At 43.3% G+C, this 25305-nt stretch overlaps 1 protein-coding gene across 5 annotated transcripts; it reads right to left on the reverse strand.

Annotated features, from left to right (window-relative positions):
• Window positions 1–1188: 1188 nt before the first annotated feature.
• LOC147440314 (uncharacterized) lies at window positions 1189–18575 on the reverse strand. 5 transcript variants are annotated; one of them, XM_086530096.1, is made up of 12 exons: window positions 18218–18575; window positions 17969–18050; window positions 17665–17824; window positions 17312–17600; window positions 17027–17209; window positions 5049–5141; window positions 4781–4963; window positions 4593–4695; window positions 4299–4478; window positions 3215–4218; window positions 2543–3114; window positions 1189–1645 (listed from the first exon to the last, which is right to left on the reverse strand). In XM_086530096.1, exons 4-12 carry the CDS (start codon window positions 17510–17512, stop codon window positions 1603–1605), a joined length of 2562 nt encoding a protein of 853 aa, XP_086386222.1. In that variant the 5' UTR covers window positions 17513–17600; window positions 17665–17824; window positions 17969–18050; window positions 18218–18575; the 3' UTR covers window positions 1189–1602. The 5 variants fall into 5 exon arrangements, with proteins under 5 accessions (XP_086386222.1, XP_086386223.1, XP_086386221.1 ...); XM_086530097.1 differs by lacking the exon at window positions 17969–18050; XM_086530095.1 differs by having other exon boundaries at window positions 17312–17568; window positions 17969–18575.
• Between the last annotated feature and the right edge of the window lie 6730 nt (window positions 18576–25305).

A 25305-nucleotide genomic window follows, 5' to 3' on the forward strand; every position in this document is an offset into this window, starting at 1 on the left:
CCCAACTCGATTGACATAACTGCTGTGCACCATTTCTACGTAGATTTATAGAATCTTCCTTTATGACTTCGGGTAATCTGAGAGGATAGCTAGCTAGCTATGCACATATAGCACAAAACATTGTGAAACAAGCGTGGTACCAATCAAGCAAAATCATGACAGCTTGCTTGCGACTTGGTGTCTCAAATCAGTCCATCGCAGCTTGATGTCAACAGAGAGATGTACGTTAAAAATTTCCATCCTCTTGAGAGCTTCAATATCAGAGCACGTCGAGCTTCTCTGTAAAAAAATCTTCAGTCTTTGCAAATCAGTGAGTGCACTTGCTGAAAACCCCATGGGCTACAGCTTGTGAGAATTTTGGCGGCGTCGATCTATAATGGGGCCGCACTATTTCATCTCCCGTTAAAGATAGTTCATTGCCACCTCATCAAGACTTTATCACCTTACTTTAAAGGAATTGTAAAGAGTGGATGACTACACACAGTAATGCCAAACATATTGTTATTTCATGGGTTGACGACCAAATTAAAGCATGGATGCACTTTACACACCCTGATCATGTAAGCATATATACATCAAACTACTGAAACAAGAATGCACAATCAATCCCCACACATCAATCAATCTAGGTAAATCCATGCGCACTAAGATCCAATCAAATAACAGATGGAAATCGTGATAGAAAGGGATGAAACTTAGGAGATTCTAAGGTGATTAACCACCCTGTAAACAAGGTCCATAGTGAATCATACGCGCATAAACATCAATAAATATAAGAGAGACAACAGAGTACAGAACTGTGTATTTGCATTTGTGACTTGTGTCAAAAAAATGAGCATAGAGAAGCTCAAGATTCTACTAGACATCAGCTCTTTACTCCAGCATGTTAAATGTTCAAAGAACAATTACCAGTTAAAAGAGGAGAACATTTGAGCGCTGCCTAATAATGCATTTTTACTTTTACCGGGCTCTTCAGATAATCACCCTTCATGTGGCATCCAAACATGAGAACCATACATAACAACCATCAAACTCCTCCTTACCCCTCATAGACAGACGAGAGTCAATTGTTCCTACAACATTCAGTTTATAACAGCATTACCCCAAGGCCAGATGATACATCCATAGCACGTCAAATACACTCCTCAATCTCAATTAATAAAATAAATAACTCTTTCGAAGCTGCAATCAGAAAAATTCTCACCATGACATTTGTATTAGTAATCGTATAAAGGTATATACAAGCTCGTTAAATATCTGAGTGGTTAGTTAACCAGGGTAAGATGCTGTACAAACTTAAGTCTTTCAAGGGCCTGCTCTCAGAGCATTCCTTGCCCCACGAAGACCCAACAATACTCGAGCGGCATAACACTAACCTAATTACATGATAAAATGAGCAAATACATCATGCTTTAAAGAGAACTGCAGATGAGGAATCAAGCGCACACCTTATCTGGCTCATTAAGCATGGACAGATCCCTTCTTTGTGCTCTTGGCTTGCAAAGCTTGAAAGGTCCAAAAGAAAAGTTCATTGCACAATTCTTAAATACTTGATGCAGCCCTTGCAAAGTCTGTCTCAGATCCAGCTGTCTTTGGACTGAGTTAAGCCAAAGGAGGAAAGTCTTCCTCCTTCAGATAGTAAAAACTGCAAAAAGAAAAGGAATTGAATACATTGACAGTGATTTAATTTGAAAGAGTCCACATTGTGTTATCAATTGCTAACTTGCCTGGAGCACTCATTCAATGCAGAGATAATTACATAACACGAATTTAGACTGCACAAAATAAGTTGTCAAAGAACCTTGAAGCTGAACTTTATAGCTAGGTGAAAACGTCTACAGCTTAAGCTTAAGCATTAGAGGGCCTTAATACGGCTAGTTAAAGCTTAGGCTTTTAAGCTTTACAGGAAGGTCAACGACAACCAGGGTCTAGAAACAATCAGCAACTTGACTGGATTCTAGACAATAGACAATTGGTTCTCAACTTGCTTCAAGGAGCCATCCCGTAAGGCCACAACACAATAAAGGCCGAGTATACTACCTACATTTATGTCAGATCGCCTCTTGTGGCCCATTAGACGCCATCACAAGTACCATGGAAGCCTGCACTAGCCTGAGCATTGTTTTCAATCATCAAATGTGAACAACTATGCCAATGTTCTGGTCATTTATAAGAGAAAAAATGGATAGTACAAGACAGATTATAAAGCCTTCAGCACTGACCCAGGAAACTCAATCCATGAAAAGAGAAGAGGCAGAGCTACAGAAACACGAAGGGAGTGCTTCTATTATGAAAAACAGAAACTAAATATGTAAAATAACCACATGCCAGAATAAAAGCTAACAGAACATGAGAGGCCCTGCTTTTCAAGTTTCTTCATACTTAAAAGTGAAAGACACTAAGCCTAGCACATCTTCCAAGATTGAATCAGCACATCTGTTTCAGGCATCCTATATGTTTGAGAGATCAAACACCGAAGAAAACCAAGCATGTTTTATCAAGAGCAAATAACAAACAGGAGAAGATAGAAATTTCATCCTACCTTTGCTGCTGATCGTTGTGAGATCCTGCTTTTGAGGACATATCCCTTGATTCTAAAAGGCCGTCACGAGGGGGGAGGCACTGAGTCTGGCTAGCATATTCACTGTGCTCTTTGGGCTCAGAGAGACTATGTACACCTGTAGCCAAGAACCCTGGCCCAAAAGATCCAAATTCCAGGCTTTCGATAGACATACCTTTGCCACTTCTGCAAGAGGCTGGAACAGTATAAACCTCTAGAGACCTCAATGGCAAGTCCTGTGTTATTGCATCTCGGCCTCTGTCCTTGTGTCTATCACATGAAACAGTAAACTCATCTCCAATGTCCACACTTGGAGAATGCTCATTATCGATTACGGCAAGTTCTGTAGCCAATTCATGATTTTCCACTGCCTTGAGGTCACCGATTTTCTTAGATCTTACTTTATTTTGTCCATCACGCCTTTTCGGGACATTTGACCTTGATTTGAAAGCCGATGCCACACTTTGATTAGTTGAATTGAAAGAATCCATAGTTCTTCGTGAGCTTCTCAAACCATTTGAATATACACGTCTATCCCTCTCAAGGTTGGTGTTCTATAAGACAACAATTGCCCACTTCAGTCTTCAATATATACTGTTCTTTAACAACATAACACAAATTAATCTTGATTACAAGTATAGGAGTAAGTCATACCAAATTGGGGAAAAAGGTCCCTGTTCCTTTGTGGCTCTTTGGAAGGCTCCCAAGAATAGCTCCATTTGGCAGACAAGGAACACCACTGTGGATAGGTACATTCCTACCCCTAGAACTGTGCAAAAGAGATGGTCTTCCTGGGCCTCCCCAACTAAAGCCCCCTGAAATTATGGGAGGGTCTCCATACGTGACCTTGCTTTGATAAGCCCATCCAGAATGTAAATTTGCTAAGTACATGTCAAGATTTCCCTCAAGGATGTCAGCATCTGTGTCCCTGTACTCAAACTGCCTGTGACCTCTACTTTCACCTTCAAATGAAAATTCTTGCTCATAGAAAGGAAGTTCTTCTGCTGAACTGACAGAGGCTGTTTCTGATGATGTTGAATTGACCTTAGGTGTACTAGTGGAGCTGCTCAAATACTTCTGAGAATCAGCATCCACCTTGCTTTCTTCAGATACCATACATGAACTTTTTGGGCCAGGCATATGCTCACTTGATAGCAGGTCTGAGCAGTCATTTGAGACTTGAATGTTGACCAAATACTCGTCATTCAGATAAAGATCAGTTCTTAATACCTCCTGTCTGTGATCAGGTAAGCCTTCTTGACTACTAGCTTTATCATTTTTGACCGCTGTTTCAACTGAACTTGCATCTGAATTGCTTTGTTTGGCAAAATCCACGTGCAAGCTTGCACATGACAAATCATCAGATGCTGCTTTGTCACCGTGTGCTCCATTGGCATTCCAGAAATTGGAACCGCCCATATGATTGAGTTTGCCTGATGTTTCAGTGGCATTTGATGTCAACTCATGATTTCCATTACGCAGACTACTGACTCCAAAACTAAAAAGACCGGCATCTGGACGCTGGCCTTCACAATGGCTCTGCGTATTCCGAAAGAACAGTGCTATACTCTCATAGGTAAGCTCGCTTGGGCTTTGCAGCAGTTTCTCCAGCCGTGCTGCCCCATATGTGAAGGCTCTGAACATTCTCACAAGGCTGCCTACAGTATCAAAGAGAAGGCATGTCAATTTACTAAACAGCAACGACTCCATTTTGTTCCTGGCTGTAAACTATGCTTACCACTATTGACACTCCTTCCAAGATTATTGAAGGGGCGGAGAGGGTCCACTAGATTCATATACTTCCGGGAAAAGGTTTTTCCTTGACTGTTTTCAGAATGGGTCCGATATTTTTCTCTACAAGACCTTAAAAACTTGTCACTGAGCAAGAAATTTCCATCACAACTGGGGGGCATTACCTCTGTTTAAAAAGAACCATGGTCAGTTAACCAATTGACTATGCATAACCAGTTGCGGGAAAAAAAAACTTATAAGAATCTGGATAGGAAAGTGTGTTTTGTGAATCAGTGCTCACCAACAAAATCCTGCAGCAAACCAAGTGGAACAGGACCCCAAGGGCTTAGACAAAACTGCTCCCAATCAAACTTGCTAAAGAAACGAAGAAACCTGTAAAGAACCTAAAAAAATGCAAAGCCTCAGATACCTAATGTTGGAATGAAAAAGGACATCAGAAGAACACGCTTCCAAAAACACCATAAGTACCTCAAATGGTCCTCGTAAAGACCGGTGGTAAGCCTGGAATATATACAAAACTAAGACCTCCAAAGCATAAGTAGAAAGCAGCCCATAATGTGCTCCTAAAATACGACTTTCATAAAAACACCAAGCTTTCACAAGGATTATGCTTTTCTTGAACAGATGATCTTGTCCTATTAGCTTGTCAACCTGACAAGCACACGGAATTGCACTCTTTTTTAGAAAGCTTTCAGACAACAATTTCTGCAAGCAAACTATGCAAATGCATCCTGACCTCCTCTAAGAAACAAAGGGTGCTTAAACCTCCTAGCTGATTGAAGGTTATATCCACAATAATATTTTCCACTAAGCATTTGACGACTGGGACCTGCATACAAGTTTCACGTGACTGTTCACAACTGCTTTGAGAGAACATGCTCTAAACTCTGAAAAATTATTATGCTTGCTGTCCAACACACAACAAAGAGAGGAATGATTAGACTGTTACCTTAAATAATCGATATTCTACACTTGAAGACACATAAACAAGGTTAATACACAACTATGTATACATATGACGACAAAGAAAACAATTCAATTTTATACAGAATACCAAATGCCCCAATTGTAAAGTGTTAAAATTATAGCATCTCAAGTGAATAGCCTAATGTGATCCCAATATTTATTTTGGCTTTAGATATTTATTTTACTTATTTGTCAAAGTCTGGGTGGGGCAATTTGCTAAGGTGACTATATAAGTACATCCAGCCTCCATTGTATAAACATCAGATTATTGCCAAAATTGGTTGGTTCGGCAGTGACTCTCTCTCTCTCTTTCGCATCCTCCCCATTGCTCTACGCTTCTACATTGTCGACTTTGACATGGTATCAGAGCTTTGTGCTCAGTAATTGTGCGCGAGGACACCGCGGAGAAGAAGACCGGTGTTTTTGGTCACATTGTGACCGGCAACGTTTGTGAGCTCCCTCGGCATCGTCTCTAAGCAGCATTTTGAGAAGCAAATTCTGGCGTCTTGCCAAACCGTCACCAGTAGCATTTTGAAATGCCGGTCCTGAAGGGCCCATCGCTGCATGCATTTTGAAACGCCGTCTTGTAGCGCTAGTGGACGGGAGGCAACAAATGCACAGCGTTCTGAAACGCAGTGGACAGCGGTTTGAAACGCGAAGGCATTGAGGGAAGCTTTGGAGGCAGCGGTTGAAGGTGCGTTTTGATAAGCCCCTGCGGGTTGCCTTTTGAAACGCCAGCAACATTGGTGGCCAGATGGGGCATTTTTGGGATGGCTTCTTCTGGAGTTTTTTGAGACGCTTTGCAAAAAAGGCTTTATGGCGGCCGATGCAAGTGCATGATGACCAACAACTGCATTTTAATATTCCAAGGGAAGAACTGATTTCGCGGTCCTAGACTTCCAATGGAATTTTGGAATGCAATGACCTTGAGCCCCTTTGGATGGCATCTTGGAAGTTCCCCATTGCTTGTTCCCACGCAACCTCGCCTTCAATAAAGAACCAAGACCAACTAAAGGCTATGGCAAGTGGACCGGCTAGCACCCAGCCTATACGCGACAGAAGTTTTCAAGGAAGTTGTCAATTTGTTTGGCTCGGGATTGTGCAGCCAAATGCAAATACACGAGTTCGCACTAAGGACAGAGGCAAAGGCAAGCTTGATGAGGTCGACCATGCCAGTGCTTAGTTAGCTACCTCAATACCCACGAGGTCCAAGAGCCGTTGTTATCAATACGAGAAGACGCTTTGTTTGGCTCGGGAATGTAAAGCCTAAGGCAAAGAAGGAACTCACATGAGGACAAAGGCAAAGGCAAGCTGGACAGAGACAACGATGATCAAGAATTGACAGAGGAGATCAGCATGACACGTGGCGGTGGCCACAGTGGCCACGATGCCAGATTTCTAGTCAAGTGGCGGTTCCCGCAACTAGCTTCAGTCAAAGAGAGGCTTGTGAGCGGCAAAGGGGCAAAATTAAGTTCCCTACAAATGATTTGGACCCTTGTGTTGGAGCCATGGGTCGAAGTTCAATGCACATGCATCTAGCAAGGAACCAATCAAACGTATCTAAAACACTATGGATGAGTGCACCAATTCATTGTTGTTGGCCGGATTATGGACAGGATGTGTTTCAAAGTCCATTGTCTAAAAGGTCTAGACGTGATGTGTTCACAGTTCACGAATGGGGATTCTTGGATGTAGTGTGGTCTAAAATTCAATTTTCTATGAGGCAAACACTGATCAAGATGGCATTCTTCAACGGTCAAAAGTTGGAGGTAGCAAATCCGAGGTGTATCCAGTAGGGACCACTATAAGAGCGTCCATGGTAGCTTCTTCATCGACTTGGTCTTCCTACATATGTCCACTGTGAACTGCAAAGAGGGTGTTAAAGTTATAGCATCTCAAGTGAATAGCCCAATGTGATCCCAAAATTTTTTTTGGCTTGAAGGTTATTATTTTACTTATTTGTCAAAGTCTAGGTAGGGCAATTTGCTAAGGTGACTATAAAAGTATACCTAGCCCCCATTGTATAATCATCAATTCATTGCCAAGGTTGGTTATTGTTGAAGGTTGGTTAGTTCAGCAATAACTACCTCTCTCTCTCTCTCTCTCTCTCTCTCTCTCTCTCTCTCTCTCTCTCTCTCTCTCTCTCTCTCTCTCTCTCTCTCTCTCTCTCGCGTGTATTCTCCCCATTGCTCTACGCTTCCACATCGTCGACTTTGACATAAAGATGATATAGCTTTCTTCTGCCACATTTTCTTTCATTTGTCTCACTTACTTGAGGTGCTATCGAAGTTGAGATATAGGAAATATTCCTCATGCTGGAGGAGTAGAGAATTCCAAGTCCTCAAAATAATAAGTCAAGCATAGTCAGCAAGTTTAACTTATGACTTGTGGAATGAGTCAAAAGAAAAGCATGACACGTAAATATTGCTTCTAAAAGCATCGTAACTGCTTTCGGCGAGACAATGCAACTCAAGAGAAAGTTTTTGTATGAAAAAAGTTGCTATTCCCGTGGTCCTTTAGGGTATTAACATAGCTAAAGCAACTAGGGTTAGCTTGTAGAGTGCACAAAAAATAAACGTTGCCATTTCTTTACCTTGATTGTGTACTAGCAATTGTGAGAATGTTGCATAGAGAGCGATGCCACTTGGCAACATGTGATTGGCTTCCCAAAAGTCTATTGAGGCGCTCAAAATCTACTCTATTTTAAGCGATGCACAAAATGGGTGATAAACAGTGCTCGACAAAGAAAAGCTGCACAGGCTCAAATTTCACTCCTTACCGGTTTTTCCATGTGCAGCCCAACGTTGGCAAAGAGTTGCCATGTTGAGCTTGCCGGAGGTTCTGTCTTCTTTGGAACAAGGACTTTTCTGCTGACAACCTCAATCAGTCTACTGCACCATGCAAACAAGAAAGAAACCTTGAGTAGGCCCACCATCTGCTTGGATGCATACTCAGAAGCGGACTTGAACTGCAAACACCTTTGTGCATACACCTTGTGCCTATGTGGCAAAAGCTAGAAGCCTTTGTGATGCTCACCATGTGTTCGATGTGTTATGTGTGATCCAAAGCAATTGTCACGTGCACACCTAACCCTATTTGCATGTGGACAAGCTAATTCCTATTTCTAGGGGTTAGGACAGCCTAGGAAGTGTTCTAGCACCCTTGTGAGCCTGTACGCAGGACGTGCATGTCCAAGAGCTTTAGATTAGTTGCATACCCTCTGATTGCACATAAGCACAAGTGTTTGCTAGGTGTAGGCACTGAGGAGTGTTCCCATATAGAAGTATTAGTATTAGGCCTAGGTAGTACCTGCATATGAATCATCTCTTATCAATAGGTTATAAAATTTATTATTAAGTGACATTTAGCCAACAGTTACAAGTCGTGGGGTGCCTTCTGGCCTTGCTACTTCTCGACCTAGCTTTCAAGGGCTATATAAGCAGCCCTTGGCTCCCATTTGCTTCAGTGCCAGCAGTACAGCAATACCTCAGCCCTCTCGCGTTTCCAGCCATCAAAACCCCTGGCGTTTTTGCAACTGAGACTCATAGTTTTTCAACATCAGCACTAATGATTTGCCTCAAAACCCTTGGCGCTAATAGATCCTCGCCACATGGGAAGGAGCACCCTTGCGTTTTTTGCAGATAGCCCATATCATCAGCAATTCCAGATTTCATCCTTCGCCTCACCGTACCATCGCAAATCCAAGTCAACATACTTAGCATTTTCAATTTCAACCCTTAGCCTCGCAAATCCAAGCATCCACCACAAGATCCCGTCAGCATCTTAGCATCTAGGACCATTGTATTAGCATCTGTGCAATCTAAAGCAAATACCTCTCTAGCAATAGTGGGGTGGGGGTTTTTTTTTTTTTTGGGGGGGGTGGGGGGGGGGGGGGGCGCATCCGGTGTTAGTCTTCTTCTCTCTCTATCACTCATAGAACCTTCACTAACAATATCTTCTCTTCTCTCTCTAATCTATTGCACATCTTTCTCACAAAGTAAAAGAAACTCTCTCATGCAATAAAAGGAACCTTGAGTACGCATTGAGCACTTGTCTTGAGCATTCACCATAAATCACTTCCGCTGCACATTAGAACAGTCAAAGCGACGAGCAAGGCCTCTAAAACTCTCATTGCAGGCTTATGTCAAGCAAGACAAGCTAGAGGGGGCTCTTTCCCTTCATGCCCAAATGCAGCATAAGTTTGTCCATTCTAACAACCATACCTTCATTCTTGCACTCCCTGCATGTACAAAACTCAAGGTGTCACGTGACACATCCAACCCTATGTGTCCGTGGACAAGCTACAGCACGACAAGGGTTCAATCAGTCCAGTCAGTCTAGATTAGAAGTGATCTGGCACTTTTGTGAATCTATTCGTAGATCGTGCATGCCCAGTCACTTAGTGTAGATGCATATCCTCTGGTTGCACACAGCATGATCATAAGCATTTTCATCAGAATCCTTCAGGGGAATTTTCCAGTGATTTTAGCCTATTTTCCCTATTTTTGACATTTTTCACCTATTATTTTTAAGTGACTTTTGTTGGAAAGTAGGTAGGGCAAATTGAGTTTGTATATAAGCAAACCTAGACTAGCACTATTTGGCAGAAGAGGCAACAGGAGCCAAGCTCAGCAGGCAACTTCTCAGCAAGACCAAGCCTTGGTGGACCTTCCCTCTAAGCAGCAGATCCCCCTTCCACTAGCGTTTTTGGAAACTGCACCAGCCTGGCGTTTTTGCATCAATCATTGCCTAGCGTTTTCCAGATCTGCACCATCGCCAGCAATCCTCAGCATTGGCGTTTTTGCATCAGATCCTCCCGCCGCATCCCACAGGAGCTGGCGTTTTTGGTTACCATCAGCCTAGCGTTTTTAATAGAAGCTTTCCCTACCGTTTTTGGATTCTAGCACTATGCAGCAATGCAGCGATTTTCAGCATCAGAAGACCATCAAGATCAGCCCTAAGAAGTAGCAAATTTGGCCCGGAAAAACCATCAGTTTTCAGCCTTTAGGAACCTCAGTTTTCAGCCCTAAACCTGCAGAATTTCAACGACAAAGACCCACAGAAAACAGTCCCAAAAATCAGTGTTTTTGGACCTGCAGCAGATTTCAGCCCATAGCGTTTTTGGACAGCAGTAGAAAGATTGCAGATTTCAGCCCTTAGGTAGACTTCGTCGTTACCGTCGTCGTCGTCGACATAGCCTAGACTTGCATCAGTCTCATGCATTTCATTTGTACCAGATTGTGCAATCATAAGTAGACCACTCTCGCCGGCAAGAGTGGGGCCTTCAGAGGAGGGTTTTACAACGTCTCTGGTGTCGTATCTCTCTTCTCTCTCTATCTCTCGGTCCTATACACTTGCACGCACAGTCTCCATTCACTTTGTTTGTGATCATAGCATTCTCTCATTAAGAACGGAAGGCTCTACCTTCCATAAGAACGAAAAGAAACCTTAAGCACACTTCGGAGCACTCCTCTTGAGCAAAGCGCAAACATTCATTCCGCTGCACCTAACATTGGTATCAGAGCTTTGGCAGTGTTCTGTATCACTCAAGGACAAAACCACAAGAACCACAGAATTTTTTTTGCTTGTTGAGGTCGCACGAACCCAAGTTCGCTTGGGTGTGTCGATTCCTAATCGTGTTTTTAAGAGTGACAGGAATCCCAAGAAAGAAGGGCTTGTCTAGCCTCCCCTTGTGTCTCTTTTCACTCATTGAGAGCGGACCATGCACTTGGCGGCTGGCCAATCGATGTGAGGTGGGAAAAAGCAACCTTGGTGTGAGCGCAAGGCCGCCAAGGGGTGCGCCCGCGGAAAGGAGTAGAACTCGGGTGAAGAGAAGATCCTTCTCAAACACGATTTGCAAGCAAAAGAAAACCTCAAGAACCTCAAGACCCGCAAGAACCTCAAGACCTCAAGAACCCCAAGAACCCAAGAACCCAAGTTCCTCGTGAACTTAAGAAACCAAGACCACAAGAACCCACGACTTCAGTGGATGGTCATCACTTGAAGCGGAATGGATACTTCGCTTGGAGGTGATGAGCATGAGAGAGGCGAAGAAGAATTTTCCCCACCAGGAGGTTTTTCCGACCCTCCCCCTTCACCATCTACGCCAAGAATTGCATTAACTCCTATGGAGGAGTTGGATCAAAAGTTTCAGGAAAGAAAGTTAGAACGCGAAGAAAGAGAAGCAGAAAGAAAGTAACACGAAGAAAGAAGGGCAGCCATAGATCGTGACTACGAAGAAAGAATGCAACCATAGATCGTGAATACGATGCAAGAATGGAATCCATAGAGCGTCAGTACGACTTGGAAGAAAAAGAAACTCAAGCCAAATTTGATCACGAGAACAAAGCAAGACAAGCAGAATTTGATCGCCAAAACAAAGCCATCAAAGAAAAGAGCGACCAACACATGAAAGAATTCTTGCGACTCTTTTCTCAAGTTCAGGCACAGATGCAAGAGATTCGGGAAAAGGAGACTCTCTCAGTCTCTTCTTCTCCAAAGCATGACACACATGATTTGCATGATTATGATAAGCATGATGATTTGAATGACAATGATTTGCATGATGATTTGGTTGACAATGACAAGCATGATGATTTGCATGATCAAGCATGATGATTTGCATGAAGAAGATGTGGTTGTTCACAAGAAGAATGAGTTCGTGAATGCTTTTTCTAGCGAAGCTAATCTCGTTGCAGATTCGATCAATCATGACGAACCGATCTTGGCTCTCGAGTCGAGGTCCACAGAACCCCCTCAGAAAGAACCCTCTCAGGAAGAACCGATCTTGTCTCTTGAGCCTAGGTCCCAAGAACCATTACAGGAAGTATTATGTGTTCGCATGATTGATACGCACGCATTGTTCGAGTGTTCCATTCGTGATCGTTTCCTGTATTTTAGTCAGCGTCTTTATGTGATCCCTTTTCCTAGGCATGACATATTGTACATTGAGCACATTTCACTCATGGATGAGCACGAATGTATGCGGATTGTTCATGAAAAGCTGAAAAGTATGTATGTAAGTAAGTCACATTCCATGTCTCTTCCTTGGCATGACACATTCATAGAACAAGCACATGAAAGTATGAGCACCAAGCATGGACATTTCCATTGAGAATTGCCACAGTTGATTGCTCTAGATCATAAGAGAAAGATTCGATCTCATTGTTTGCGTGTTGTGGTGAACGGTTTAGCACTCTGTCTATTGGTTCATCTACATTGCATGCACAGTCTTTGAGGAAGACAAGCTTTTTTCCACTCACTTTACATGGAATGGGTATGTTCATGTTTTTGTGTTGGAAATGGTTTCAGGAATTTTCAGCCATGGAGATTCTTGAAGAAGAAAGAAGATTGACTCTCGACGAAGTTGAAGCATTGAAGGAGCCACAAAAGACTTTGTGTCGCTTTCGGCGCGGCCCAAAGAAGCAAGTGTTGCAAACCTTTATGAAGTTCAAGTACCACACGACCCACACATCAGAGTGGACCAGAGAAGAGTCCCTTCCAGGATTCCGGATGCTATTGGCGATCTCCCTCGATGCCATACAGTTCGGTACCAGTACCTCACTTTGAAAAGGAGGGGATGTCACGTGACACATCCAACCCTATGTGTCCGTGGACAAGCTACAGCACGACAAGGGTTCAGTCAGTCCAGTCAGTCTAGATTAGAAGTGATTTGGCACTTTTGTGAGCTATTCGTAGACCGTGCATGCCCAATCACTTAGTGTAGATGCATATCCTCTGGTTGCACACAGCATGATCATAAGCATTCCCATTAGAATCCATCAGAATCCTTCAAGGGAATTTTCCAGTGATTTTAGCTTATTTTCCCTATTTTTGACATTTTTCACTTAGATTTTTAAGCGACTTTTGTTGGAAAGTAGGTAGGGCAAATTGAGTAAGTTTGTATATAAGCAAACCTAAACTAGCACTATTTGGCAAAAGAGGCAACAGGAGCCAAGCTCAGCAGGTAACTTCTCAGCAAGACCAAGCCTTGGTGGACCTTCCCTCCAAGCAGCAGATCCCCCTTCCACTAGCGTTTTTGGAAACTGCACCAGCCTGGCATTTTTGCATCAATCATTGCCTAGCGTTTTCCAGATCTACACCATCGCCAGCAATCCTCAGCATTCGCATTTTTGCATCAGATCCTCCCGCCGCATCCCACAGGAGCTAGCGTTTTTGGTTACCATCAGCCTAGCATTTTTGACAGAAGCTTTCCCTACCGTTTTTGGATTCCAGCAGTATGCAGCAATGCAACGATTTTCAGCATCAGAAGACCATCAAGATCAGCCCTAAGGAGTAGCAGATTCGGCCCGGAAAAACCATCAGTTTTCAGCCTTTAGGAACCTCAGTTTTCAGCCCTCAACCTGCAGAATTTCAGCGACAAAGACCCACAGAAAACAGTCCCAAAAATCAGTGTTTTTGGACCCGCAGCAGATTCCAACCCATAGCGTTTTTGGAAAACAGTAGAAAGATTGCAGATTTCAGCCCTTAGGTCGACTTCGTCATCACCGTCGACATAGCCTAGACTTGCATCAGTCTCATGCATTTCATTTGTACCAGATTGTGCAATCATAAGTAGACCACTCTCGCCGACGAGAGTGGGGCCTTCGGAGGAGGGTTTTACAACGTCTCTGGTATCGTATCTCTCTTCTCTCTCTATCTCTCAATCTCATACACTTGCACGCACAGTGTCCATTCACTTTGTTTGTGATCATAGCATTCTCTCATTAAGAACGGAAGGCTCTACCTTCCATAAGAATGAAAAGGAACCTTGAGCACAGTTCGGAGCACTCATCTTGAGCAAAGCGCAAACATTCATTCCGCTGCACCTAACACAAGGACATCCATAGAGGAAGTGAAAACCATGCAAAACTCGCGAGACATGGCCTTTAAGCTGAATTCCACATTGGGGCCACTCTTGGTGATATGTATGTCAAATGTAACTACTTGCCCTTTAAGGCACACGAAGTGTTCAACGAACTTACCATTAGCAGTGTCGCGTCTTGGGATAACCTCATTACAGGGTATGCTATGAAAGGGCTTGGTGGCACGGCTCTGAACACCTTCAAGAAATGTGGCTTAAGTGGCATGTACTCCTTCAAGGAAATGTGGCTTAAATGTCCTTTTTAAGGCCGAGGAGGTCTACAAGGCCCTTTGCCATACTAACTCAAATTAAGAAGAGGGGAAGCATCCCAACTACAACAATTTGCTTGATGGCACGTAGAAGACCAAGGAAGTTTATTTGGCTCTTGCCATGAGGACTTTGATGGAGAAGGATGGAAACTACCTACGTCGGCCTAATAGATGGCCTCTAAGGTGAAGAAAGACGACAAGGCTCTTGTTTCCTTGAAGTGAAGGGATGCACCTTGGACACCATCACCTTCAACAGCTTGATAGATGGCCTTGCAAAAGCAAGGCAATCTTGCCATCCTAACTCATGTAAAGAAGAGGTCATGCACTCTAGACACGATCACCTACACGAGCTTGGTTTAGGACCATGAGACCAACGCACTCCAAGATTGTCGGAGCCACGGGAAGACGACAAGGTTCTTACCATTGTAACTTAGATGGAGGAGAGGGGATACATGTCACAAACTGTTGGTGTGTCAAGCCCCTGAAGAACAGAGCCAACCTGCAAATCCCAGCCAAGGGGCCTAAATCCTAGAAGCAGCAAAAGAAGAAGCAACAGAAGTTCTTACAAACTTATGGGACCCCGTCCGATGGGGCCCAAGGGACCTAAAGATAATAAAATAAAGCAGAACCCCACTCACACAGACACGTAAAAGGTGATAACGTGGGAATTGTACGGAAGCCAGCGAATTGCTATGCAGGGTGCTGATGTGGCACGTGTGCGAAATTCCGTGTTTTGCGTTGATGACGTGGCAATTGTACAGATTTTCGTGAAGCGCGCTGGCAGATTTGGGCGTCAACTTTTGGGACCATATGCTTCTGAAACTTGAAGCTTTTCATGTAATTCTTTTCGTGGGGCCAAGGGCCTTTAAATATGTGCCATGGGCTCAGTCTCTGGCACGTCTCCGCGTGGGAGTGCAGAGGACTAAGTACCGGCTTGTACTGAGTTGCAGCAATATAAGAAAATACCAAAAGGGCGTCAAGGTTTCAAGCCAGTGCTCTCTTGGGGTGGAACTCCGCCATTCCCCATCTCGTGTGTCGTGCATCTCTTTCAGTTCAGTTGTTATTTGAAGTGCTTAAAGTTTTCAGTCTGTTCTTTCCCGTTGGCACGTGATGCCGGATGGCATGTTGAACGCTAAGGAAGTCTCTATGGCTCTTGCCATATGACTCACATGAAGAATGGAAGCACGCCGAATAGTCACCTACACCAGACTGATAGATGGCCACTTAAAAGCCAAGGAGTTTTGTCGCATTGACTAAAGTGGAGAAGACGGAATGCACACCAGACATGGTAGGAACAATCACCTACGATGAAGGCTAACCCTAATCCGACTTCAACAAAGAAAACCAATGGAAACTCTCAGAACCCTCTCACTCCGGAGACTCCCGCGACAACTTACTTGGATCATGCTTATTTAATTAATTTGATACGCCAACTTCAAACAGTTTACCTCTGGACAGTGATATTCTAGGGTACCGAGAAGTACATTCTTCCCAACCCCAACCCCCAAATTGTACAGGGGCACCTATTCCACCTAATCCTCCTGTTCCATCTCCTCCACCAATTCCCAATGGACCATGTACTACTCACTTCAACTTGCCGTACTATACAATTCCAGAAGTTTTCTTTACTTTATCGGTGTCTTGTCCCTACTACTCACTCCACAATCTTCATTATGGGAGGTTATTTTTGCACGATCACAAAGGAAAACCCGCTACAACCTACACTAGTTCTTTACCACCATCACCCATAACTACTTTCAATCCCACAGCAAGGCTATATCCCATGTACCCACGTTGTTTCTCGGAGCACGGTGTAATAGCACATGCTTTTAGTAGCTTTTGGGTCCCCTCACCCTATAAATTGAAGGCCATGGATCCATTTTCAAGCTCAAATGATGTGAGTAGTCTCACAAAGTGGTTGTTCAAAAAGCAATTGTTACAACGATTGTTCATTTAAATAAAAAACATTTCCCACAAGCGGCGCCTGTTGAGGGACAAGAACTGAGAGGGGAACTCCACCTTTCAAGTTCAATTTGTTGTTTCAGTTCAGCATTGGTATTCAATGCAGTGATTCACCACATGTTCAAGTGACCAGCCGCTTATAGCGCCCCCCTCATTGTCAAATTGGTGGAGGCATTGTACTACTATCAATTGGTCATTGAGAATATATAACGAGTGGCTTTTTTCAATTGTATATAATGAGTGACTATGTATAATGAATGTATAATGGAGGAGTCAGTATACTATCAATTGGTCATTGAGAATATATAATGAAAATAAGGGGCAAAGGACTTTTTCTTTTTTTGTTTAAACGTAGGTCACCAGTTAGAGTGGAGTTGGCAACTGAAAAGCTTCAGCAGGTCAAGGATTTCATCCAAGACCTTATGGAAATGCTGAAACTGACTCGTCAAAATGTTCAACAAGCTCACGACTGGTATAAAAAGTATGTTGATGAGAAACGTCGGCAAAGATTTCATATCCTAGTGTAGCACTTACATGACTCATAATCTCTTTGTAGCTAACAAGGAATTGGGGGGGGGGGGGGGGGGGGGGGGGGGGGGGGGGGGGGGGGGGGGGGGGGGGGGGGGGGGGGAAGAGAGAGAGAGAGACCCAAACCTCGGCATGAATGCATTTCACCTCCTTGACATGAATACGCTCTTCACGTTCAAGCACCTCGCACACTGCTTCAGCCCAAGCATGATGTTTCTGATCACGCTGTGGAGGAGAACCTATAGCTGTGAGATCTATATCACCATTTGGTAAGTAAGTCTTCAATGGAACAGACCCAAACGAGAAGACCTACAAAATAAGATTAATTGAAACACATTTAGTTCTCAAACACTCGATGTAATGCAACACTAAATTATTTTGCTTCCAAAAACCGCACAAACTTAGTTAAACCTTGCAGCGAATCTCGGTTTCCAGAAGTGACTTGACATAGTTGATGACATCTTTCCTGCATTCTTCAGAGTATTTGGAGGGTTGAATTCGATTTAAAAGGACTGAATTTTTCTCTTCAGCATCTCTCCAGATCTCGTCATATTCAGAAGAGCTGAAAGGAGACCCTTCAGGCAAAGGGTTGCTCGGAACATGATAACCCATGCAACCAACTTGTTTATGCTTCTTCTACGAAGATACTACTGCAGCAATTCATTGGCCTTGAAGTGCAAAGTACTTCATATATCAAAGCCTAAAAAGAAAGAAAGAGTTGGACATGGGCAATATGATAAAAACACAAGACAAAAATTACACACCAATTCAAGCCTTTCACTAAGAAATGCTCTGGCGTGTCTCAAGGCTGATGACTTCATAGCTAATACGAGTCCCCATGGTGAGTATGCAAGCAAACCAAAGCCACTGGAGCGGAAGTGGGTTCTTGTGGTTTTTTCTTTTAAATGTGATGAAAATCATTATCTGTTGCAGAAATTTATGAAAGTGAACCAGACGGAAAAAAATTGGTAATAATAAAAACACAGGTAGACCTAAAAGCGCAAAAGGGTTCCTGCCAAGTTAGAACCAAAATGTAAGATGCAAAGCTGCTGAACCTTGGAAGCTTACCTAAGCACCTTGCTCTTGTTACAGCTCCTGAGATGACTGTTGATTGGTGCGTGACTCTGATGATGTAGAACATGGAAACAGACTGCTACGTACAAAATGAGTGTGCATAGCCAAATTTTTACTACAGAGAATATCGGCTTGAACAATGTGAGTGGCATGAACGATGCAGCATTTCAATCCTTATCATAAGGATGGGGAGTAGTATGGGCCGCAGAATGAGAAAAAGTGATTACCAAAAAAAGGGAGTACCTGCATGGAGAAGCTTAAGACTGCAGAAGGATGCCCAGATGAGGCATCAGCAAAGTTGCTATATCTCTGGAGTCTGGAAGCTCTGTTCAAAAGTGACTCTCTCTCTCTCTCTCTCTCTCTCTCTCTCTCTCTCTCTCTCTCTCTCTCTCTCGAATTTGTGCGCAGGGGGGCGCGCCTGCGTTCGTTGGTTCCCTGAGCTTTCAATCGCAGGAATGCCGCCAGGTCCCAATCGATCAGAAGGGAACAGGATTCGCGACTCTCTCTCTCTCTCTCTCTGTGTGTGTGTGTATGTGTATGTGGTTCCTTCGTCTTTATTTGCGAGTCTGCATCATAAGTGAGCTGTTCGTTGTGGCAATCCGAACTCTGAGAATTATAGTGTTCTCGTAGCTAGAAAAGTGACAATGCATTTTTATACTAGTTATCGTGTTGCTTTGCCTAATGACCCAAATTTAATACTTTGCACACGATAGTTAGTAGTATTAGGCTGGATACACACCACATCAGCACCTGCCTATCACTTTTAGGGATGGGCGGGCAAGCATTACACACCAAAGACATCTTATTTTAAACAAGTGAAAGAGTCACGACGGCTTTCAAAAACAATAAGAAAGTGATAAAATTGTTAGGTTGAATTAAATTGGTATCAGTGTTTGGGAAAGGATTGCCTCAGCTTAGTCTTGAGCTGACTGAAAATCAAGACTAGCTAGCTGCAAACCATAGTAAACGGAATAAAAACCAATGAAATATGTGAGAAAGTAGTCCAAAACTTTTGCAAATCTCAAAAATTTTGCTAGTATTTTCGATTTTCTTCTTTGTGAGGAGGAAACTTGATCAGTATAGCCGTCTAATAGAAATGTGAAGTTGTGAAATGAAAGGTGAAATAAAAAGAACTAACTAGTATGTTACTACAATCTTTTTTTCGTTTCTTTTAATAGGAATCTGCACAGATGCTCGCAATAGGAGACAAGGGGAAGAGAAGGCACGTATAGGAGTAGGAGAGAGAGAGAGAGAGAGAGAAGAAGAAGAAGAAGAACAAGAATTATGTGGCACCCTGGCTCGGTGACACCTGTCGAAGATCAGGGCGCCGCCTCTATTTGGAAAGTGAAACACAGGGGGGCATGCTGTCTGCGCAATGGACGAGCCGAACAGGCATGTCAACAGAGGAGCAGGTAGAAGCAAACAGATAGAGCTCTCTCTCTCTCTCTCTCTCTCTCTCTCTCTCTCTCTCTCTCTCTCTCTCTCTCCCCCCCCCATGGTGTGAGTCAGGATGGCGTGCACGTCCTCCACCCTTTGGCGGCTCTGCCAAGTGGAATGCAGCTTTGGTGTCAGCAGCCTAGATGCAAAAGCGACTCTCTGTCTGTCTCGCTCTCCACCCCTAGTCTAGCTCATGCCAATGAAGAAGAAAGAGCAGAGCCGCCGGGCAGGGAGAGTGCGGAGGATGAGGACAAGGACGAGGACGAAAGGCGGATGGCATGAACTAGACCAGGGGTGGAGAGCATATCCTCAATGCACAGGAAGGCGGGCATGCAGAAAGACGCAATGGGGTAGGGAGAGGAGAGGGGTGTGTGCATCGGCTCCAATTGAGCTCCCTGTTCTAAAAGTTAAGGGCTTGAAGGAATCTTCATGGGAAATTAATTAATGTATGAAGAATTAATATGTGTGTGTGTATAGAATTTATTTGAATTATGCAAGGTGAAGCTTCACTTTAACATTCTAAAACAATAGAATGCAAAAAAAAAACATATATGTGTGAGTGTGTGTGTGTAAAATTTACTAAAATTATGCTTCACTTTAGCATTCTAAAACAATAGAATGTAAGAAAAGTAAAGACATGTGAGGATATGAAATGAAAGGTAAGTCTCCATCATGCACTGAAAATGAAAGTCTCCCTAACCCAACACAACACTAAAGGTTTCTTTTAGAAAGCCAAAAAGTAGATTTGTGTTCATTATGAACTTGTACCCTATTGATTCGCCTATTTTGTATAGATGTGTAGGCAAGGGCTAAGCCCCTGTCCGAGCTTGATAGGTGATTATGGCTGCCCGAACTCTTGTCCATAGCCCATTTAGTGCGGCCAATAATCTAATGCCCATTGCCTTTCACATCCGCATGCCCAAGTTTGGTTGTGCGGTTTATAAGCAGACTTAGATGTAAAGCTACATAAATGCCACTTTCCTGAGATTAGAGAGAGAACCTCACGATGAGGGAGCTCTCATAAGCAACCTTGCCTTGTGTCATAATAATCAATATCTAATTCTCCTAAATGATTTTCTCATATTAAACTGATCATTTAATGTGGGGAAGTGCCAGGGGAGAAAAAGCTAGAATATTGGTTAAGTTAGCAAACCGGCCACTGTAGGGATCCAAAGGAGGGAAAATAGGGATCCAAAAGGGGGGCCATCTGCAAAAGAGCCATGTGCAACAATGGGCTAAAAAGACCCTAAGGTTCAGCCCATTAAGACTTCCAAAATGCTAAGGTTCCAAAATTCAAAGGTTGTGTCCAAAGGTCAACCCTAGGGGAATTGGATGCTTTGTGTGTGTACAAAAAAGTCTTTTGCAATCCCTACTTAGGAGGGGGCGAGCCTTTCTTGTAGGGGATGAGAGAGAAAGCCACACACACACACACACACACAAGCTCCCTTTACACAAAGGGAATGAGGGACACATGTCAGCTCCCTAGCCCAGATGCCCACAAGGTGTACCCAATTCCTATTGGATGGCCTTGGAGGTGGACCAATGAGAATTAGGCTAGAGTAAATCTAGTTTAATTAATTAAAAAACACTTAATAAAAGAACCAATGAGAAGTAAGTCCTCTAGAAGACTATTGGACAGTCTCCCAAGGGGTCCAATGAACATTCAGCAGCCCAATGGCTTGCCCGATTCCTATTGGCCAGGAGGCAAAGGGGTCCAATGAGAGTTTAGTTGAATTATTAAATTACCTAAAGCTCTCACAAAAGGGGAAAGGGGGACACATGTCAGAAGGCTATCACTTATGCTGCTTAATTGTCATTGGCTTGACTTGGGGAGGTCCAATGAGGGTAGAGCAAGAGCAAATAGCAAGAGGGCTCGCCCAAGAGAGAGAGGGGGCTGATTTTTGCAAGGCATTATCACACACACACACACACACACACACAATCTCATGTGTGAAGAAAAGAAGACTATCTCTTCCCAAGCATTAATGGAGAGCTCATCACCTACTCCAAGCTTGTGAGATAGAAGCCTACATCGACACACTCTTGGCATGTGGATGCAAATCCAACCAAGAGCCAAGCTTCAATGCATGCTCATCTCCTCTACCATGCTAATTACTAAGCTAAGCTATGCTAATATGAGTGATTATGTGAGGAGATGTACATCTTTCTCGTAAGATACTCCTTCTTCCTCTCAATTTACTCTCATACCCTGCTAGCTCTCACCATCTTCGAAGGTGTGTGAAGTCTTGGGTCTGAGACCGGGGATAATTGATGTTGTGTTTGCTAAGTGTTTTGATTAGTGCATGAAGCTTTCATCTTCATTGCACTAGCTAGTCTTGAAGGAACACAAAGAATTGTATTGTACAATGTCTCTCTTGATGGGAGAAACCATAATACAAATCCTTTTGGAGGGGGGACCGGCTCCATGCAAATCCGGTCCTCAACTGTTGTCAATAGCTTAATTTCTCTCTCTTTTGAAAGTATTGTTCATGCTATCTAACTAGGTGTTATGCTTTTTGTTGCTCTCTCCACCCAAGCACTCTTGTAATTATCATTAGGAATCTATTCTAATGAAATGCCCACTATGTTCATGCTAATTTCCGCTACACACAAGTTTTTAGGCCATTAAATGTTACATTGGTATCAGAGCACAAGGTTTCTCTTTTCTTGCTCAAGAAGGGAGGTCCTCAAGTTAGCTATAAATGGTTGGTATTATTAATTGCCTGTGGGTAAGTAGAATAGGGATTTTTCAGCCTTGCAGTGCGCCTGCCTTCGTGCAGTTAACGGGGCATCTCCGTCGAGAGTTATGGTCTTAATAGTGGAGTCCTACGGGGCTTGCCTACCGCTTAACCACTATTGAGCTATTAGAAGCTTGATAGGAGTCGGTGCTGTTTTGGTGTTGAAAGACCCTCTCTTCTATTCCTTGAAATTAATGGTATTCGAGCCATGGGTACAGTAGCTTGAGTGCTTTTTCTAAAGGGGTAAAGAGGAGTAGCAACTAGGGCTTGAAGTGCCAAAGTACACCTAAAAAGTTTACACCTAAAAGTTGTTAGAATGGCTGACAATAGTAAAGAGAGTGAAATTAATGTTGATAACTATGATTTTGCTAATGAGCAAGCTACTAATGATGCTCCAATGCTTGTTAATTATCTTGTTTCTAGGCTTCAACAAGCCATGGGCAATCCATCTCTCCAAAGTGAAGTGCAATGGCAGCTTCGTGCTCACGGGATTCTCCAAGCTCATCACCATGACGAGAGAACACCTAGGAAGCCTCCTTGTGAGACTCCCAAAAGAGGTCTCTCTCCGATTCGGGAAGAAGAAGAGAATCTGTATGAAGGGCTCAAGAATTTACTTCTTGATGATGCATCTCCTTCCTAAAGGAGAACTCGAGAGCCTCCACCGAAGGAACGAGAAAGAAGTGAGTCTCCCGCCACCTCGGCGGAGATGGCTCCACGAAGACGGCAGGCTAAACGCTCTCCATCACCACCAAAGCGGAGAAGACCATCACACTCTTCTCCACACCATAATTCAAAGAGGGATGATAAAAAGCAAGAGAAGAAAAAGGCGAGAAAGAGGGCACCCTCTTCTCCATCTTCTTCATCCTCTTCCTCTTATGAAAGTGATGGTGAAGACGACGAAGATCAAGACAAGAAAAAGGCGAGAAAGAGGTCACCCTCTTCTCCACCTTCTTCAAATTCTTCACCTTCTGAAGAAAGTGATGGTGCAACCTTTGAACCATCAAAAAGAAGAGGCCATAGGAAATCCTATGCCGCATGGAAGAGGTCGCCCAAGCTGAAGAAATTCAAAGAGGGAGGGAAGAGCATCTCTTTCCTTACCTATGATGGTACCTTTGGTGCTACGGACAAAGTCTTGGCCTTTATCCAACAGTTTGATGCGGCGTTTGGAGATGAGGGCTTCACAGAGTCCTCTAAGCTACGCCATGTAGCTATGCACTTTCAAAAGTTCGCTAGACAATAGTGGTCTAGCCTACGAGCCAACAGTGAAGCTCCACGAACATGGAAAGCTTTAAGAGCTTCCATTATGAAGCAGTTTTTGGCCACCGATGCCAAAGACAAAGTACTCACCGAATGGCGAAGCTTAAAGCTCTCTCCCTATGAATCCATCCACAAATATGTAGACAAGTTTTGGGACCTACAACTCAAAGCCACTGTCTTCAAAAAGTTGGATTTTGGAGAGCAAAAGCAACAATTTTGTGCGGGCTTAACCGAAGAAATAGCGAAGTATGTCAACTCCCAAAGGCCACGTACCATATCGGCGGTAATACACCATACTATGGTGGCCTCTCGAATCAATTTCCAAACGGGGGCTAAAAGAAATAATAAGCCCATGGAAAACAAGGGTTCCAACGAGCCTAAGGGGAAGGACAATGTCCAAAAGTCTCCTAAGGGCAACTCCAACAAAGTTAAAGAGAAGGGAGTTTACAAAGGTAACAACAAACTCTCTCTTGAAGAGCTTGAGCGTTATCGCAAGGATAACCGGTGTTTCAAGTGCGGCGAACAAGGGCATGCGTACCGCGCTTGTCCCCAAAAGAACAACCGCCAAGATCCTCCTAGAGCTTCCTTGGTTGAAATCCAAGAGGAGGAGACTCACCAAACTCATCACAAAGGATCTCCTCTATGCCATGCTTGGGGAAAGGTAAGAGAACATGATGCTTTTATTCTCTTTGACCCTGGTTCTACTCACAATTTTATATCTATAGAGTTGGCCACCAAGCTAGGCATACAAGCCTACGAGATGGGAGATGTCCTACCCGTCGCAGACAGTGCTTTCAAGGAGCAAGAAGCTTCAGTCACTCCCTTAATCGGGAAATTGAGGCTTCATGTTCAAAGCTATGTGGACAAAGAGGACTTCTTTATCTCTCCTCTCAAGCACGAGGATGTAATCCTAGGGGCACCATGGTTTGACCGCCTGGCTGCCAATGTTAAATTTCCTGAAAGGAGAATCTCCTTTAAGTTCAGGGAAAAAGACATGTATATAGATGCTAAGGAAATGGGTAACACTATCCCCATTGTACATACACCAGCTTTCAACAAGTCAATAAAGAGCTCTATTTTCGTGTACATGATTTTTGTTTAAGATTCTCAAAATGAACCTAATGCTTTAGCAAAAGAAAATAAAAGCAACCAAAAGGAATTAGAGTTATCCAATTTTCTCAAGGGGTTTCAAGATGTTTTTATTGACGACATCCCTTGTGAGCTACCTCCTAAACAAGGTAATGATGACCATGCAATTAAACTTCTTCCAGGAAGTTCACCGCCTAACAAACCTCCTTATAGAGTTTCTCAAGCTCAACAAGAGGAGATTATGCGGCAAGTGCATGAGTTAGTTGAGAAGGGCATGGTTAGGCCTAGCTCATCTCCATTTTGCTCACCGGTGCTATTAGTGCAAAAGAAGGACGGCACATATCGTATGTGTGTCGACTATAGAGCACTAAATAGGATCACTATCAAGAATAGGTTTCCCGTTCCACGAGTAGAAGACCTATTTGATAAGCTACAAGGATCGACCTACTTCAATAAGATTGACCTAAAAGTGGCTATCATCAAATAAGGATAGTTGATCAAGACATTGTAAAGACCGTATTTCGCAACACATTTGGTCTTTACGAATACATTGTCATGCCTTTTGGCTTGACCAATGCACCAGCCACATTCAACCGCTTGATAGAGAAGCTGTTCAGGCCTCATCGAACCTTCACTGGAGTGTTCTTTGATGATATTATCATCTACTCTAATTAATTAGACGAACACAAGCAACACCTCCAGGTAATATTTCAAGTTTTGAGAGAGAATAAATTTTATGTTAATCGAAAGAAAAGTGATTTTTTCTTGCAAGAGATTCAGTATTTAGGTCACATTCTCTCAAGATGGCAT

Source organism: Adiantum capillus-veneris, chromosome 15 (assembly GCF_014529385.1).
Source record: "Adiantum capillus-veneris isolate H3 chromosome 15, ASM1452938v2, whole genome shotgun sequence".
In the NCBI taxonomy this organism is placed as follows: domain Eukaryota; kingdom Viridiplantae; phylum Streptophyta; class Polypodiopsida; order Polypodiales; family Pteridaceae; genus Adiantum; species Adiantum capillus-veneris.